General features: G+C 63.8%; 1 protein-coding gene across 1 annotated transcript in view; it reads right to left on the bottom strand.

The window, feature by feature from the left end:
* Window positions 1–16954, bottom strand: part of LAMA5 (laminin subunit alpha 5) — a 52020-nt gene extending 35066 nt beyond the window's left edge. The window contains exons 1-6 of the mRNA XM_043883358.1: window positions 16532–16954; window positions 11924–12076; window positions 3284–3401; window positions 2363–2481; window positions 2107–2277; window positions 1823–1920 (exon numbers count right to left, since the gene is read on the bottom strand). Of these exons, the coding sequence (XP_043739293.1) occupies window positions 1823–1920; window positions 2107–2277; window positions 2363–2481; window positions 3284–3401; window positions 11924–12076; window positions 16532–16810 (938 nt within the window). The 5' untranslated portion in view covers window positions 16811–16954. The remainder of the gene's footprint in view (window positions 1–1822; window positions 1921–2106; window positions 2278–2362; window positions 2482–3283; window positions 3402–11923; window positions 12077–16531) is intronic.
* Window positions 16955–18572: the final 1618 nt, after the last annotated feature.

The following is an 18572-nucleotide window of genomic DNA, read 5'->3' as shown; positions in this document are numbered from 1 at the left end:
ACAAGGACACAGCCAGAAGACAGTCACCTATGAACCAGGAAGGGGGCCTCAGCTGCCTCCAGAACCGTGAGGAATAAGTCTCCATGGTTTATAAGCCGCCCAGCCTCTGGCATTCTGTCAGCCTGAACAGACTAAGGCACAACAGAAACAAAACAAGTGCCTTCCAAACCGAGGGGTGGGGAAGACTGGGGGCTGGGCACAGACTGGGCAGGTAGTCGGCACTCAGAATGATGGTGGTAGAGAGGGCAGAGAGGATGCAGGTGGGGGTGGAGGTGATGGTGGTAGAGGCTGAGGGGCAGAGAAGAGCAGCTGGTAGGGCAGAGCCTTCATGGAAGAGGCAGGAGACACAACACAGGGAGGACACAGCAGGCTGACGCTGCAGGGCAGGGGTGTGCGAGGGGTTTTGGCACTTGAGGTTCCGGGAGAGACACCCCACACGCCCTGCAGGGTGAGCAGAGCTATGTTTATGCCCAGGTGCAAGTGAGTCAGGGCAGATGCCGACGCCCTCCCGGCAGGCATGGGCAGGCCTGCCTCTCCTCCGGGGCTGATCTGGCCGCCCAGCTGGCGCCCTAAACAACCATCACGAGTCCCACTTGGCACTTAATTTCCTGGAGCAACCAGCTGCGCCTGGGTTCAGCACCTGAAGCTGTGGGCAGAAATCCTCGCCCAGGGCCACACTGAGCCTGCATGGGCCACACGGGTCCTGGGAGCCTGCACCAGTGTGATCGTACCCCTCCCCCTGCAGACCCATCAGCCACGCCTGAGGAGGTCTAGGGTTCACCTCTTGGTGTTTTTTGACTATGAGAACAGGGGTGAGCTTCTGCACTGTCTGGGTTTCATCCACCTCCCTATCAACTAGGATGTGGACACAGTGATAAACCCCAGAATTGAGGGGCCTGCATGATTTTGAGGCAAGGGAAGCAGCAGGAGGAGGTGGCTGACAGAGGGTGGGGGCTGCAGGAGCCTGGCCTCAGGCTCCCTTGGCAGGCTCTGCTGCCTCTTCCAGCATCGCCTGTCCAGCCCTGGACCTGCTTTATGCCCCAGAGCCCTCAGCCCTGCCAGGACCTCTGTGCTGGGCAGAGGCCTCCCATTCCCTGCATGCCCAGAACAGGGGCTGCTGGGGTGGGGCGGGAAGCCCACCTGTGCCTCTGAAGCAGAAACACAGCCCAGCATGTGTTAACTCCACACACAGCTGCTGATGGATGGGAGGGAGGAAGAGAGGTAAGAGGGAAGGGAAAAGGAGGGAGGGAGGAGTGAATACACGGACGAATCCACTGGCGAGCCAGGAGGAGAGCTGGCCTAGTGCCAGGCTCCAGCTGATAATTTAGCTGAGTGCTCACTGCTGAATTCATGGCGCTGGAGCCACTTAGGCACATAGCACCAGTGGCAGCTTGTTAAAGACTTAGGTTCCTGAGCCCTGCCTTACTGGCTGAGCTCAGAGCCTCCACTGAGCGTGTCAGATGGGGGTCTCTGGGCTGCTCCCTGTCCTGAGCCTCGGCCCCTGCCTGTGTTGAGGATGGAGGTCAGGGTGGGGCGGCAGGGAGTGTATAATCTGTGCCCTCAAGGAAGGTGGGAGAGCTCCCCCCACCCCAGAGGGGCAGCTGGGTCACAGGTCCAGGTAAGGCTCCACCTCTGTGGGCAGCAGGGCAGAGACCCAAGCCAGACACTAGGCCCTGCCCTTCCACCTCACTATGCAGACGGGGAAACTGAGGCCACGGGAAAACGAGGGGCAAGGGGCCAGTGTAGGGGCGATGAAACCAGGCCTCCTCTCCCTCAGGTTGAGCACCAGATAGGGGGATGAGTAGGGAGCAGCAGGTCTCACCTGAAGGGGTCTGTGGGGTCTTTGGCATCACAGACATCCGCATGCCCGTGGCAGACACAGCGGCCGCCGATGCTGATGTCCTTGATACTGTAATAGTACTGTGCAGGGCCCGCAACGTCAGCGCGTGGCTTCCCGCTCCTGCCCTGAGCCCAGGTGGCCCCGCCTCATCAACCCCCAGCCCCAGTGGCCCCGCCCACAGCAGCCCGGCCCCACGGGGCCCCGCCCACAGCAGCCCCAGCCCCCGTGGCCCCGCCCACACCAGGCCCGCCTGCCCGCCAGCTCACCCGGCGGGTGACTGTGGGGTCCCGCAGCGCCTTGCCCATGAGGTGGCCCAGCAGCGTGTTGGTGCGCAGGAAGCGCAGGCGAATGTTGGTGGCTTTGGTGAAGTCACGCAGCAGCGGCGAGTAGGAGAAGTTCATAGCACCTGGGCGGCCGTTCACCAGGGACACCACGATCTGAGGATGGACGCAGATCAGGCGGGGGCATGGTGCCGTCACTGACCGCCAGGCCTCATGCCCCGCGCCGTCCCGCCCGGCCCACCTCGCCATTCTCCAGAGGTACGATCCGCGAGTACTCGGTGCTGCAGATGACGTCGTCGTCCTGCGTGATGCGCTCCAGCGTCTGCGGTCCAAACCGTTCCAGGCAGTCCCTCTTGGAGGCTGCGGGAATGCCGAGGGTGAGCGCGCGGCGCTCTGGGGAAGCCCTTGGAGGAGGCAGTGCCCTGCTGCCCTGCGCGCCCTGTCTTCCGGGAGCCCCATGGCCTCAGCCAGCAGGAAGCATCAACCGGAATGCAGGATCGGAATGCAGGATCGCGGCCCACCCTCGGGGTTTTGTTGAACAGAGCCTGGAGCACATCGCAGCTTCCTCCAGAGGGCGCGTCAGGACCCAGGGTGCCCCTGCCCCGAGGCTCTGAACTTGCCCACCCCTGGCGAGCTGACCGTCCAGGCCTTTGCCATTCTCTCTGCAGAGTGTCCCGTTGCGTGTCCCTCCCCAACCCCACCCTTGGGGCACCCATCCTGACTGTCCCTCATAGGGCTGCCCTGCACTCACTCTTGGGCTTTGGAGCTTGAGGGGGACACAAGTTCCAGGGCCACCCAATCAAAGCTGCATGGACATGATTGGTCAGGGTGGCACATGGCAGAGCCAACCAGTGAGCAGGGGTGCAGCGCTCCCGTGCTCCCCTGATGGGGCAGCTAAGTTGGTGGCCTTTGCCACCTCGGGAGTTGCTGGAGCATAAGGCCAGTCCACAGAGAGCTAGGAGATGGACCCAGCAGTGCCATGTCAGGGACACAAGGCCCTGAACCCCCATCTGCCTTCAGGAATATGCACCCCACAGCCCGGCCCACCTAGAAGCCGGGCGTGAGGGCAGGCCTGGTATCCAGAGGCCTTGAGAGCACAGCACCGGCAGCCCACCCACCCAGGGTATCCCCCCTTGCCAGCCCCTCATTCCGGGAGACTCACATGCAAAGTACTGCCAGGGCTGGTAGGTGTGGCCAAAGTCCGTGGACCGCTCCAGCACCCAGAGGTCTGGCCGAGGGGAATTGGCAAACTTGATGAGCACGTAGGCCACGTGGAAAACCTGCCGGATGATGGGTGAACACCCCTGAGACCCCTTCCATGCCACGTGGGGCCCCCAAACAACCTGGAGGGCCGCCCCCACCCTGTGAGGTGAGGTTCCAGAAGATATCTGTGGGCTTGCCCTCAGGGGCCAGATACACCCAGGTAAGAGGGCCAGCTGGCTCAGGAAGCAGCCCCTCGGCTTGCAGGCCAGCCCAGGGCCAGTGAGACCTGCACCGGGGACATAGAGATGACCAGCAGAACCCAGCATTTCTGGAGGGCTCCCCTCTTGGGCCTGAGGGTGCCTTAGGGCTCAGACACACCCCCTCTCCAGCCCCACCCCAGCTGAGGCTGCACACAAGCCTGATGGGGGCTGGAGTCAGACAGGGCCCAGGCAGTGGGGCTGGGCAAAGTGATGGCAGAAGCTCATCCCACTGTCCCCAGAGCTCTGGTGGCTGGCCTGGGAAGGTGGCCAGATGATGTCCCAAGCTCCCAGGAGCCTGGCCTCCTTGCACAGCAGGCCGATGAACCCCTGCCCGGGATGGGGGCCCCTGTCACAGTCATCCTGGTGACCCCATCATCCTCAGAGCCAACTCAGGACCTGCCCATCTCACCCACTGACTGGCCACAGGGGCAGGCAGCGAGGATCCACCAGGGCCCAGCCTCTGCCTGCCACTGGCACAAGGCCCCAAGAGGGGAGACAGACAAACACAGGCCCTCCTAAAGCTGGGCCAGGGAGACCCTGCCAGCCCAGGAGTCAGAAGCTGGAGCTCTGCTGGGCCCAGCCATTGGGGCAGCACCTGGCCAGGGGGACGGGGGAGGCTGTTCATACAGAGGCACCCAGAACCCCCAAGGTCCCGCCAGGTGACCCAGGCTGACCTCTACTGTTCCGTCGCTGGGTCTCAATCTGACCTCACTCCCTTGTCTCTCCCCTCTGGGCCAGAGGTCGGCATCCCTGGATGTCCCTCTGTCCCGTGCCCCAGACCTCAGCTTAGAGGGCCAATGACCCCTTCTCCTCCCCCACCTCCGCCCCAAAGTCAAAGATGAGGCGCCATTTTCTGAGCTGCTCTCTATGTGCAAAGTCTGGGCTCCAAGGAGACCCAGGCAGGGCTGGCGGAGAACCCGGTTCCCAGTCTGTACACAAGGAGAGCTGAAGCCCTAGACGAAGGGCAGAGACACAGCTAGTGAGCACCCCACCCATGGACGACGCCTGCCCCACCCCTGAGGGCCCTCAGTCACACCCCCATGCCAGACCTGCTCACAGGTGGGCGTGCTCACCAGCCTCAAGAGCAACGTCGCACCTCAGGCCACTCACTGTCCCCTCAGTCAGGCCCTGCCCAGCCCAGGGGAACAGGCCCTTTCCAGTGTCCACTGCTCTGGAACCAGCTGGTCTGTCAGTCAGCCAGGCCCCAAGCCTAGGGACAGAGCAGGGGTTCCCTCCAGGGCTGCCCAATGCCCACAGTCACCCCCTCCCCTGGTCAGCCTGAAGCTGCTGTGGTAGCCCCTCGAGGGACAGTGAGGGGACCACGGACCCCTCAGGGCCCAGCCCTCAGGAGACCAGGCGCCTAGAATCCAGGAGTGGGGGTAGGGCAGGGGGCGGGGGTTGTGAGATCCCAGGACATTGAGACACACCCATTCCTAACCCTGCGCTTCCAGGAAGGCCTGGCTTTTGCAGGGAAAGGCCTGTCCCAGGGTGTGTTGCGGGGGGAGGGGGCGGTGAGGGCCTATTCACCCATTGCCAGGCCTTGAGATCATCTTCCACTTGGCCCTGCCCAGTCAGGGGAAGGGCTCAAGCCTCTGGGGGTACAGACCCTACATTTGGCAGACACCTTGGCCAACCCCTCAGGCATTCCAGAAAGCCCTGGGGACCGAAAACGGCCCCTGTGCCAGGAGGGGTCTTCATGAGGAAGGGGGACACGGCAGGGTGGGGGCCTCAGTGTGCACTGGACACGGAGAGGCTGTTTTGGGGGTGGCAGCGTGGCTGCCACAGAAGGCCCCCAGAGAGATTAAAGCCTCGCTCCGAGCCCCGTGGGGCCCACCCCCGCCTTTCCCTGAGTGAGGCCACCAGGCTGCACCCTCCATGGCCAGCTTGGTCCCTCCCTCAGGTCGGCGGGCTGCACACATTTTTCCCAGCTGAGAGCACTTGCACAAATATTGACTCGAAGATGCTAATCAGGCAGGACAGGGGCAGCAGGAAAACTACCGCCCCCCTCCCCCAAGGCCCAGCCCTCTGGGTGCGCTCCAAGGAAGACCCCTGCCTTCCGTCCATCTGTCCACCTGGTTGTCTCACTGTCACAGCAGGCTGGAAGGATAGGAAGGCATATGTTCAGCTCTCCCATCTGTCCCCGATCTGGTTCGGGGAGCCGCACAGCCGCCCTGGGCACGACCCAGAGCAAGTGCAGACCCCTGGCCTCCCTGGACATGGCCCCCCCCACATCGTCCCCGCCTGCTTCACTCTGCTCAGCTGCCAACTCCCCTGACCTTTCCTGCTGCTACAGAGCTCTGCGCAAAAGGAAAAAAAGTCTTTTAAAGCAAAAGCCAAACAAAAGCCTCCTGAGTTATTTTTAAAAATCTTGCTATTCTGGGGCAGGCACGTCTCCAGGACAGCAGCCGGACCCGCCTCTCGGCCACGGCCCCCCCACCCAGCCTGACCTCGGAGGGCTGGGCTCGCCAGGAAGGGGTCTGCCCTGTGACCGCTGCCTGGAGTGGGTGACGGAGCCTGGAGAGCCTGGGTGCGTCCCAGGCCTCAGTGGCTAGATGGTCCAGGGTGGGCAGGGGGTAGTGGGACAAACACTGTAGAGGTCAGAGGCCAGGGGTCAGGGTGCAAGACCTGAAGAAAGGGTGTGAAGGCTCAGGGAATCTCCAAAGAGAAGAGGCCACCTGTTCCTGCAGGCAAGCAAAGGTCACCCAGAGCCACACCAGAGGCAGAGATTGGGGGGCGGGGGGAGGGCAAACAGGGGATGGGCTGGTGTCAGAAGACACAGGGAGGGCCAGAGAGGAAGCCGCTGCTGAAGACCCCTGGGGGTCTCCATAGCGCCAGGGACGGGGGTGCAGGGGGGCACAGCAGGCAGGAAGCCTCCTGGGCTCAGGCATCCACGTACCAAGGACAGGGCTGATGCTGGAGCCTCTGGGAGCACAAGGTCATCAGGGCCAGCACACTCCACCTCTGCCCTGAGCCAGGCCCTGTGCCCCTGTCCTGGGGAAAGAGGACCCTGCCCCCACCGGCTGGGCCACCAGCATGAATCACCAGGCAGCCTGTGACTCAGCCTGACCCTGCAGGAAGCAGGGCCCCCTGCTGATTCCCAGGGATGGGCCAGGGTCCCAGCCCCGCCGGGTGGGGCAGGAAGCCCCTCCTAGACCAGGCGTCCGGACCACCTCCCCCTTTGTTCCCAGGGGCACCCAGACCTCCTGGACCACCACCCCAGACTGTTGGACTGGCCTCAGGGCCCTGTGTGCTGAATCTAGTTGAGCCAGCACCCCGGGTTTGCCCTCTCCCTGGAGACCCCATCTGGAAACCTTGATAAATATAAATGCAACAGTGGGAGGTGGGGGGGGTGGGGTGGCCTAGTGGGCATGTCAACTCAGGCCCCCAGCTGGGTCAATAAGAATGGCCATCCACACAACGGGGAGCTGAAAACAGGCCACACGTGGCTGCCACTCCAGGAGTGGAAAAGCTACTGCTGGAAAGAAAAATAAAACCTGGAAACACAGAGTGGGCAGGCAGAGGCCCCAGGAACCCTGACTCTGTGGGGCCAGGTGCCCAACACACTGGTGTGTAGAATGGAGCACGTAGGGGGTTTCTCAGCGATTGGGCGATCTGACAGCTCTATAGGAGCTCACCAGCTCAATGGAGCTGGGCTTGGCGGGGAGTTCAGACACCCCCAACCATCCATATGCTGTCTTGGGTCCCCTGCCTTGAAGGGGGGGTTTGGGGTCCACCCCACCCCCACCAGAGCTCCTGTCCCTGTCCCACAGCACCTGCAGCCTGGCCCAGGTCAGGCCAGATGGTCAGCCTCGGGCCATAGGAAGTGGAGTTTATCCCAAGGGGACCCCAACACCCAAACAGTTTATAGACTTTAGCATGAGCCGTGTTGCTGGAAGCCAATGCCATAGTGTTTGTTTAAAAACAGACAGAAGAAAGGAGGCTGGGGGGCTCAGTATGAGGAGGCCAGAGTGTTGCTGTGTGCCATGATGGCCGGGGGTGAGTGGCAGCAGGGGCCAAGGACAAATAGCCCCCAGTCCCAGCCCCCTATGGCCCCTCTGGCCCTGCATCCTTCAAGCCGAGGGACGAGCTGAGGCACGGTCTCCCGACTCCCACAAGGAGAGAAGGGACCCCTGCTGACCTGAGGACTCACCCTGGGGAGGCTGTCCCAGACCCCCACGCTCTCACCAACCCCCAGGGAGCCTAGCCCAAGGAGCTGTGTCCGGTTCAGACCCCGCCCCCCCCCCACCTGTAAGCAGAGCCTGGCTGCTTCCGGCCACTTCCCTTGAGCAACCCCGCTGACCCTCCTGGGGCGCTGCCCACATGGCTGAGAGCCCAGCTGGGCCTGGCCAGCCTGGCCAGTGACCGTGACCTCATAACCCAGCAGGCCGGCGGGCACGCCGGGACCAGGCTGCCTGCCCAGGGAGCCCCAGACTGACCAGCTCAGAGTGGGTACAGTCCGGGACTGGGGTGGGCAGGGTAGGGCTGCATGGGGGGTCCTGACCACAAAGCAGCCAGCACGTCTGGGGCCCTTGTGAGCAGCAAGGCCGAGGCACATGCTCACAGCCCACATCCAGAGGAGGGCCGGAGGCACAGTCAGCCTGGCCTCTCCTCCACATTGGGGCTCCAATCCCCCTGTGGTGGGGGTGGGAGACAGCTGGTGCCCTCCCTGCCTCCCCACTGTCCCTCAGGGAGGGCAGACTCCTCACCCTGGCATTTTCAGTCCCTCAACCAACACTTTTGGCCTCCCACCCAACCCCCCAGCCTACACCCCACTACCAGCCCAGACCCTGCTCCACTGTACCCCTCACCTGGTCTCCAGTCTCCTCCCCTCCAGGCCTGGCCTTTTGGGGCTGGGACAAAGGGCCGCCCCATCAGGGCACAAGCAGAGAACACAGCCCACAGCTGGGAGGGGACCTCTATTCCTCACCTGCCTCTGCATCTGAGGGTGAGGGCTGAGCCCACAGGTGGGGGTTGCTGGGGAGAGGCCCTCCCCCATGGCTGGGCCACCAGGGGGCGTCTGGAGAGGGAGGGGACTCCTCCCAGAACCAGCCCTTACTCACCCTGCCCAGCTCCCTAAGACCCCCTGGGAACATAGAAAGTGAGGCTCAGAACAGGGAGCCTGAGACAGGCAAGAGGCCCGGGGGAGACAAGAAACAGCAAAAACCCGCTGGCCCCTGGAGGACCCCCAGGCAGGCCACTGCTGGGACTTGGGACAGTGCCCCCTCGGTCTCCAGCCAGAGACCCCCTTCTGAGGCTGGCATCCCACAGGCTCAGCTCCACAGCCAGTCCTCTCAGGTGTGGGGTCCTGGCCAAGGTCAGCAGGGCAGGAGTGGAGGCCTGGACTTCTCCATGCCCTTCTCGGCCAGACCCTCACTCTTGGGGCCTCGGTTTTTCCATCTGCAAAATGAGGGGAATAGAGTGCAGTGACCCCTGCCCCATCCTGGGGAAGGTCAGAGGTGATGAGGAGGAGACAGGGAGAAAGCTCCTTGAGGTCCCAGAACAGAAGGACGCTACAGGGACCAGGCCCCACCAGCTGCAGCTCCACCCCCGGGGTGAGAAGGAAGAGGAGCTGCCAGCGGTCCTCCCTGGCCTCCCAGGGCAGGAAGTCCTCCTGATGCCCAGGGCCAGCTGCCCCGCCCCCACCCGCTTTCCTGGGGCATCCGCTTCACATCCCAGAACAAAGGCCCCTGGCAGCCGCCGCAAGGGGAGGGCCCAGCCTCACTGCCCACTCACCGACTCTGACAGAGGACCCAGCCCCACCCCAGGGGGACCTGTGCCCCAAAGGAAGGCCCAGCCCCTAAGCCAGGGAACCCCCAGGCCCCTCCCACTGGCCTCTCTCCCCCTGCACAGCCAGTGTGCTTGGAGGGTCCTGCCCGGGACACCCTCAGTCTGGCTGCAGGCCAGCTGCTCCCGTGACCAGAATGGGGGCACTTGAGGAGGTAGATCCCAGGGTCGCTGTGAGGGTGCCTCCAAAACACCTTCCCCCAGCACTCCAGCTGGTGCCCCCTCCATCCTCCAGAGCTCCCATTTCCTACCCCCATGAGCCCCTCTGCCCACGAGGGACCTGGTCTCTGTTCCCAACCCCCACTGGCCGAAGGCACTGGCCGAAGGGACCCAGTAGTCATGCAGTGACTCGGGGAGGAAAGGGCAATGAGCTCCTTTTCCTAAAGGGAAGGTGGTGAACATGGGAATCACCTCTGGAATTCCACCGTGGCTCAGAAACATGTCCAGGAAAGGGTTTTCTCTCATCACAGAGTTGGACACTGGGTGCTTCCACTCCACCCAACTCCAAAGCACACAACTGGGCATGTCCGAGGCTCCCCTGCCCCCACCCCAACCAAGGCTGGCATCCCCTTAACCAAGATGGGGGTTTCCGTAAGTCATAAAGAGGAGAAGGAAGAAGGGAGGGGTGGGGACATGGGAAGAGCAAAGGGTTGGCAAGTGGATGGATGTTAGCGGGTGGACTGGTAAGGTGGGTAAGTAGATGGATGAGTGGGAGGGTGGGTTGGTAGACGGATGGGTGGGAGGGTGGCAAAAAGAGAGGATGGGGGAGAGAGAGAGTAAGAGCAGTGGGAGGGTGGGAGAGTCGATCTCCCCACAAGCAGGGCTGGAAACGGTCGCTTTCCCATTTGTGTCATTTTACATTTGGGGAAACCGAGTCTTGGTGGGCAAGACGCACACAGAGTGAAACCTGGCCCCAGTGCAGGCCCAGTCTGCAGGGCAAATGTCCCGCCTGCCTCCGCATCTTTGTCCTACACAGACAGACACTGAGGCGCAGGGGGCCATGGAGGCGGGGCGGGGGTGGGGTGGTGTTAGCACTGTCCGAGCTCCCCCTTGGCCCCACCCACTGTACCTCGGGAGGGCACTGTGCCCACCTGCTTTGGGAGGCCAGACCACTGTGTGCCCAGAGAGCACCCCTGCCCTGCCCCAGCCAGGCCAGGTTTGTCCACAGAGGAGGAGGGACGAGAAGGACCCAGTGGCTCCGCACAAGCTCCCCTGCTGACCCCGGGGCAGGGGCAGAGTCCACATCCCCCTCTCCCTCCCTGGCGCCCCCACTAGGGCAGTGCCGGAGACAGGGGCACCCTGGGGCACCCAGGGGTGCTGAGGTCCCTCTCATGCTCCCAGCAGAAAGGAAGAGAGCACAGGTGTGGTGAAGGCCCAGTGAGCTGAAGGGCAGTGGGCCTGGCGCCCCCCAGACCTGGGCCAGGCAGCACTAGCAGCCCAGGGGCCTCCTGCAGGGCCTGGGAAGGGAGCCCCTCCCAGGGCCTAAGAGCTAACCCCCCCCCCCCATTCCCCTGGAACTCCCAGGCCACTTACTGGGACTCAAACCCATTCCCCTCACTACCCCCTGCCCACCAGGCCTCCAGGTGGGGGCAGGAGGCAACCAACACTGCCCCCTAAACCCACCTGCAGGGCACGCCTCCCACCCAGCCAGGCTCCCAGGAGATGCATCCCCAACTCTCCTGGGATGCCCTCAAGGTGACAGCAGGATGGAGGCCCAGTGAGGAACAGAAACCCACCAGGTCACGCACCAGGATGGTGGCTAAGTCCCTATGACCAGAGAAGGGGTGAGCATGGGGTTGAGTAGGATCAACCCTGAGCCTGATGCCCAGGCAGGCCCAGAGCTGGCTGCTCCTGGGCTCGGCCTCATCGACCTGCCACCCCTACCCCACTCCACCCAAGAAGGTGATGGGACTGCTGGCCCATTTCACAGGCCAGGATTCCAAGGCTAGACACCTAACAATGTCATGTGGGGAGTGGGACAAAGCCTGTGAGCCTGAACCAGCCCAGATCCACCAAAGGGGGAAATGCCTGACATCCTCCTGCATGCCTGACTGGGAGTGCGGGGTGGGGGGGTGCACACCTAACCCTTGGGTGGCCCCGCAGCACAGGTATCCTAGGAATGTCCACTTCCGCTGGCCTGTGCATTCCTGCAGCCCCTCCCACTCCCCAGTGGGCCTGGCTCCCTGCGGAGGAATTCCTCTGAGTAAACACCAGGGCGCCTGGCCAGGGGCACAGGGCCCACAGCCTTCAGTCCCACCTCCGTGTCAGCCCCCCAGCGCCCCTCACCCTAATTCTCCATGTGACCTCTGGGAAGGCCCCCATCTGGCCTCCCGCCTTGCTGTGAACCATGAGGATGCTGAGAAAACAATGGAAGGTGCCCCCTGCCACCCCTGTGTCTGTGCTGAGCCTGCCACAAGCAGCCCATCCGTGCCCGGTCCAGCCCAGCCTCCCAGTCTACTGTAGGTGGAGACCCCGCCTTCCAGTCCATGCCTCAAGGGGAGCCCTACGGCCAGAGACACAGGGTGGGGCTGCGGCAGACGGAACAGGGACTGTACCTGGCCCAGGTCCAGAGTGACGTTGACCTCGTTGTACTCCAGGCCCCGGGACAGTGGTGGGCTCTGCCACCAGCGCTCCGTGCCGTCAATGGCATTGCTCACAGGGTGAGCCCTGTTGCTGCTGGCGGCCGTGCAGATGTCGCAGTACTGGCCCTGTGGGGGAGAGGTGGTCAGATGGCCAAGGAGTGCTGTGACCTTTTGCCTCTCCAGTCACTCCCACCCCTGCCCACGGGGCCCACCCCTAGCCTGTGGAGCCTTGTCTGCCGTTCACTCTTTCACTTGGCAAACACACACTGGGTGCCAACACGGCTCATATGAGACGATCACACCTGCCACAGAGGAAACAGGAGAGCAGGCGGGGGAGGGGCACCCAGCGCAGGTGGGGAAATCATGGTAGGCCTCCCTGAGGAGGTGGCTCTGAGTCCTACACCATAAGAGAGGGTATGCTCCAGGCAGAAGGGCTGGCTGTGCAAAGGCCCTGGGGCAGGAAGAGCAAACTAAGAGTAAACCACAAGAAGGCTAGTGTAACTGGAGCTGAAGGGCAAAGGGCTGGCTAAGGAGCAAGTCACATGTCATTCTCTCCCACAAAACTGGCCACTGCAGGGGGCTTTAGAAGGGCTGGCACAGGATGGGGCCCAGTGGAAACCTAAAGAGGGAGGAAGGTGGGGCTACAGTCAGAAGGCCCAGGCCGAGTGTGTGCCCCTCCCCACCTCTACCAGCCCATCCCTCAAACCTCCCTGCTAGGCTCTCACCCAGAGCCATGGAGCAGGGTCTCCAGGGAGGCAGCCTGTGGGGAGGCCCCAGAGGGCAGGCACGTGGGCAGCCGGCAGACGAGGCCGGGACCTGCTGGCTCTGCCATTTCCGAGCTCTGGGACCCGGCCAGGTCCCAGCAACGGCTGAGCCTCACTGCCCTGTCTGAAGAGTGGGCGTAATGCTGGCACCTGCTGCGGCCACTGCAGGATTAATGGATCCCACGCGGGGCCTGGCAGCTGCTTCTGTCACGGTCCAGCCACCTGCCGGGGCCCTGTCCTCTGGCGGGAGACACAGGGGCTCCCAGCGCCATCCCGGCCTGCTGTCCCCATGGGGTAGGAGCAGGTGCTGGAAGCCCAGGCTGGGGTGGGGGCAGCGCTGGGCCCTGGCTGCTGGCCCAGTGGAGGCCCAACCCCCCAGCCCAGAGGAAACCAGACCTGCTGTCCCTTCGCACACAAAGGCGGCCCTCGGAGACTTGGCACTGATTGAGGCCCAGAGAGGCCGCGTCTGGGAAATGTGGCCGCTCCACCCCTCCCAGCCTCCCAGGGGGCCAGACCTCCTCCTAAGAGTTGGGAGCGTGGGAGATGCCCTGTCCCCACTCCCAGGCCTGGCAGCCAGACAGCCCCCAGCCTCCACCCACGCAAGGTGTGCCCCTGCCTCCCCTGGACACACCTGCTCACAGCTTCCACCATGTGCCCAGGACAGCAAGACCTAGAAGAGGAACTCGGGCACTAAGCCGCCAAGAAGCAGGACCCCGTGTGTTGGGTGCTTGGGGAGGCCCCTCTACCCTCTCCCTACAGCCCTCGCACCCTGATTTCTTGTCCTCCAGCTCAGCTGTCACTCCTCAGCAGAGCCCCATTGCGCAGGACCACCCAAGAAGCTGACCTGACAGCCCCCCTCCACCACTCTGCTTTATTTATTCTGTCACATGAGGCTGCTGCGATTCTCCGATTCTCCGTTTACTGCCTCCCTGGGCAGAAGGGGCAAGAGGGGGGGGTACACCTGCCTTGTTTTTATATCTATTTTATTTATTTATCTGGCTGTGCCAGGTCTTACTTGTGGCACACTGCATCTTTTTGTTGCAGCATATGGGATCTAGTTCTCTTACCAGGGGTCAAACCCAAGCTCCCTATGTTGGGAGAACAGAGTTTTAGCCACCGGACCATGAGGGAAGTCCCCCTGCCTTGCTCTTAACTGCATCCCTGAGGCCATGACCCAGAGCTGCCGCACAGAAGGGCAGGAGCAATGGAGGACACCCAGAAGAGGGGCACCATCTGTAGAAGCCGTACCACCAGCTCAGATGGAGGAACCTGGGCTCCGGGTCCCAGACTCTGAGAGCTCCCAGGGGCTGGGCTCAGAGAGGATCATGGGAAACACCGAGAACATGTATGCAAGCTGTCTGGGGCCTGGTGGGGCTCTCAGAGGAGGTGGGTAGGGCGGTCTGGCTGGGGTGGTGGGCCTTTCAAAGAAGACTGCCTTGGTCAAGGGAGACAACGTAAGTGTCTGCTCAGGTCTCCCCAGAGAGTTGGGGCCACAGCAGGGCTGCGTGACATGGGCGCACAGTGGATGGAGCCGGGGGTGGAGGGGTGGGGAAACGAGGTTCACTCCGCCCCTCCGCTGCAGAGGGTCCTGCTGGGAACAGAGCGAGGAAGCAAGGAGCAGTGATAAGGACTTCCCCTCCCAGTGAGTCACCATGCTGGCAGCTGAGCCCCCGACTTCCCCTGCAGCACTGGGGCCAGCCCAGAATTTCTCACGTGCCCACCTGAAGTCACAGGGCCAGATCCCCAAGTTACCCTCTGCCTGCCCCAGCTGCCCACAGGACTGCCTCACCCCGATGTACAGCAGGGCTCACCCCGTGCCCTGGGTGGCATGCCCCCAGCCAGCTTCTGCTCCATTTCCCCCAGGAGACCCCAGGAACTGCTGGCTTGCAACCGTGGACCACACGACCCCCCTGACCCACCCACAAAATTGGGCTCTTGGGATGGAGAGGTGGGCCTGGTCACTCAGCTCCAGACAGTGCTTACAGGCAAGGCCCTTCACCAACCCAACAAGAGGCCAGGGTGCTGAGCAGACCTCATCCCCCAAGGGGACAGGGAAGCAGGTCCAGTGACTCGACCAAGGCTGGCCATCAGTGTTTCTGGCCATGCAGGCAGCCTCCGAACAGGGGTGCCATGGTTGAGCCTCTGCACAGGGGTGCCATAGCTAAGCACTGCAGACTTTTAAAGTGAGGCTTCAGCCCTAACCTGCTAGACTGAGAGTGCAGGACTCAAGTTTTGCTCAGAGCCCTTGCCTGCAACGCCACGGCCATGGCCACTTGCCAAGCAGTCACTGTGTGATGGACCGCCTCCTGGGCCCCTCAGGCAGGCCAAGCTCACAGTTTCAGGTGAAGCGGCCCTCGTGATGTACCCATTTTATAGATGAGGAGCCTGAGACTGGGATGGGGGAAGCCACACAGCTAAGGAGAGGGCCTTGGGCCACAGGCAGGCCACCAGCTCCTGGGCTGCTCATTTAAACACTGTGAGGAGGTAATAAGCAGCCTTCCCTCAACGGCCTGGGCAGGCAGCACAGGTTGGTAGGGGTGAGCTGGCCGGGGAGCCTGCGTTGATGAGCTGTGGAATCCCAGCTGAGCATCTGGGGGCGGGGCACTTAGCCAGGCCCTCTGGGCAGCTTTGGAGCTCCCCACAAGCTCCTCCTTTTGACCTGGCTTCTCTGATGTCACCTAGAGACACTAAGGGCCCAGGGTAGGGGTCCAGGTGGCCCCGCTCACCCTAGCCAGATCCTGGTCTGCTTTGGGGCTTTACAGGCCTCAGTTTCCCCACCTGAAACGTGGGCTTGAGCCCTCCCCCTCAGCTGGGCAGGGCTTTCAGAAGAGCATGAGTCCAGAAAGGTGAGTCCAGGAGCCCGAAGGAGGTGACACTCTGCTCCAGACAACACTGCCGCACCAGGGCCCCCTCTCACTTCTACCCACCCCCACAGGGGTGGGGAAGCAAGGGGAGTGGGCAGGCAGGCCCTGTAAAGGGGCCCCAGCAGTACCTCCCTCATTCATCACCCCCATCAAAGCTCCTCCCCTCCCCCCGTCTCTCCTGCCAGGAAGGTGGCAGCAAGTCCCTGGAGGCTGAGGCTCAGATTACAACAGCCTTGGGGCCCCCAGACTCTCCCTTAGGTAGGGCAGGGATGGGAGGATGGGCCCAGCATGGGATGTCAGGAAACCTCCGGAGCAGGCCCTACCCCGTCCCCAGGCAGAGAAGTGCCCCTGATTGCGGCTCCGAGCTCTCATCCCCAGTTAAAAACCCCTCCGTCTGTCCCCCTCCCACCTCGAGGGTCCTACCGACTCCCTAGAAACCCCGGCGGGGACAGTTTCAACCCTCCAGACGGAGTTAGCACTCCCTGTGTCTGGCCCCTCCGCCCCCATCCCTGGCCCATCCCGTCTCCAGCAGGTTCCAGCCTGTCCCGGAGGAAGGCGGAGCGGTCGGCCCCCTCCCCAAGGGCAGCCGGCCACGGAGGCCAAGTCCCGCCCTCGCCGGGATCCCGGGACTCGGGGCCGCGGGGGACCAGGCACCAACCCCTCCCGTCCAACTCGTCACCGCGGCCGAACTCAACTGGTGCCAGCCGCGCCCGGGTGGGTTGCGTGCCGCCTTCCCGGCGGGAAGCGCACTTCTCTGCGCTGAACCCGAAGGGCCGAGCTGCGGTCCCTTCCGTCCCCCGAAATGCACAACTGGGGCCTTGGGACGGGCGGCGGCGGCCGCGGTGCGTACCTGGGCTCTTCGCCGAGTCGGGCTGGAATTCCGGAGTCCGAGCCCGGCGCTCACCCCGCGCCGGCGTCCCCACACCCCCGCCCGGCCTCCGGCCCTAGCTCACCTGGATGGTCTGGTTGGGGTCCCCGCCGGCCACGGGGCCCCCCACCAACTTGCAGTAGAGGTCCTCGGTGGGGCGCGGGGCGCCGCGCGCAGGGGCCTCCTCACCGCAGGTGGCCGAGGCGGCGATGCGGGCGCCCTCCGCCAGGTTGAAGTAGGGCGGGTGCAGGCTGAAGCCACCGCCCGCCGCCCGCGCCCGCGCCGCGCCCAGCAGCGCCAGTCCTGCCAGCAGCAGCGGCGCGGGGCCCCGGGGACCGCGGGGCCGCGCACCCGGCTTCGCCATCTTCCAGCTCGCGGACTGCGGGCGAGGCGGGAGCCCGGCGGGTCTGCGGCGCCCGGCCGGGTTCGGCTCGCTCCGCCCGCGGACGTCAGGCCCCGCCCCGGCCCGCCCGGGAGCTTCGGCCCCGCGCCCCGGGGAGGGGGCGGGGGAGGCCGGGGGGAGGGGCAGCCGGCCGCCTTAACCCTTGGGACCCCGGCCCGGCCGGCCTCCTGGAAGGGGGACACCTGCTGACCTCGGGCCGGGCCGTGGGAACGCGACGCCGAGGCGGCCCCGGGGCGTGGCTCCCGGTGCCGGGCGGCCCTCTGCGCCCTCCAGCACCGCGGCCCCGGACGCGCCGGCCCGCTCCTCTCGGTCCAGCGGATCCGCTCTTTGTTTCCCTAACTTCGGGCACCTCTCGGCGGCCGAGGGTCCCCGGCGGGCCCGGGTTTGGCGCCACTCCTCTCGGGTCCAGTCCGGGCCCAGCCCGCCCCCACCCGCGACCCCAGAACCGGCAGAGCGACCCGAGTGACCGCAGCCCGGGAGCCCAAACGCGGGGTCCCTGGGATTGAGATGTGAATTCCGGAGCGCAGCGCATCCTGGCCGCCTCTCGCCGGCGGGTTTTCGGTGTTTTGCGCATGGCACTGGCCCCCATTCTGCCTCATCCAGCAGGTGTGCTGGAAGGTGCGCTCTGCCGGCTGTGAATGGCGGTTGGTAGTGGCCCCGGAGGCAATCCGATCTGCAGAGGGAGAGGGAGACCCTCAACTGTGGACTCCGTGCTTCCTTGCGAGGGGCCAGGTCAGATTCTACCCCACCTGACTCCTGCCTGGGCAAGGTTTGGTTTAAAAATTCTCTAAAACGGGGAAGTGGGGCCCTCTGCAGTGAAGGGAGGATACTCTGAGCCCCGTAGGCGCCAGGAAGACTGGCTGCAAAGGAGGGCATCTATTGAGCACCTGCTGTGTGAAGGGAGGGGCCAAGTGTGAGCCCACCCTGGTGCCTGGGGTTCCTTGCTGGGAGGCACTGTGGATCCCACCGTCTCTGTCTGCTAGTGGAACCCTCAGGTTCAGGGCAGGCTCTCAAGGACACTGGGGAAACGGGGCTGGAAGAGAGGTCGGTCGAGCTCAGGATTGTGTCCCAGCTGTTTTTGTATTTGGGTGGCTTCGGCCACTGGGTCTCCTCCCCTCCTTCAGCTCCTGGCCCACATCCGCCTCAAGGGAAGCCCTGATGGGGCTGGCGCAGCTGCTGGGCTGGCAGGGCCCCCAGTCTATGAGCCAGGCCAGCTGGGTGTCTGTCCCACGTGGGACCCCCTGGAGTCCTGGGGAGTCGAGTAAGTGCGTGGGGTGGCAGCCAGCTGGTCCTGGCGGGTCCTGCCCCAGTAGTTGTTCCCGGAAGGTCACACCACTGGTCACATCTTTCTGGCTGTCCCTGGCCTCCTGCAAATCCTGAATCCCCAGGGGCTGGAGGCAGCTTCTCTGCAGAGTTAAGACAGGCAGGCGGCAGTGTGGGCTGGCTCCCGCCTCCCCTCCCTCTCCTTTCCCTTCTTCTCTCTCATCTCCCTCGGCTCTCAGGCTATTCTGTAATTCCACCTGGGCAGGGGGAGAAGAGGTGGTTCCTCCCCAGAGACCCTCTGAGTTGGAGAGGGCCTGGCCTAGATGGGGGGAGGGGCAGGTGGACAGGAAGGAATCCAGAGTCCCTGTGCCTTGACAGGCCAGCTCACCAGCTAATTTATGACCCCTTGAGAGGACAGCTGCCTCTGGGCAGTAGCAGGGTTTCCAGATGGGGGATTTGA

Source organism: Cervus elaphus, chromosome 23 (genome assembly GCF_910594005.1).
Source record: "Cervus elaphus chromosome 23, mCerEla1.1, whole genome shotgun sequence".
In the NCBI taxonomy this organism is placed as follows: Eukaryota; Metazoa; Chordata; class Mammalia; order Artiodactyla; family Cervidae; genus Cervus; species Cervus elaphus.
Note: the sequence above shows the minus strand (reverse complement) of the source record. Positions and strands in the feature narration are given on the sequence as shown.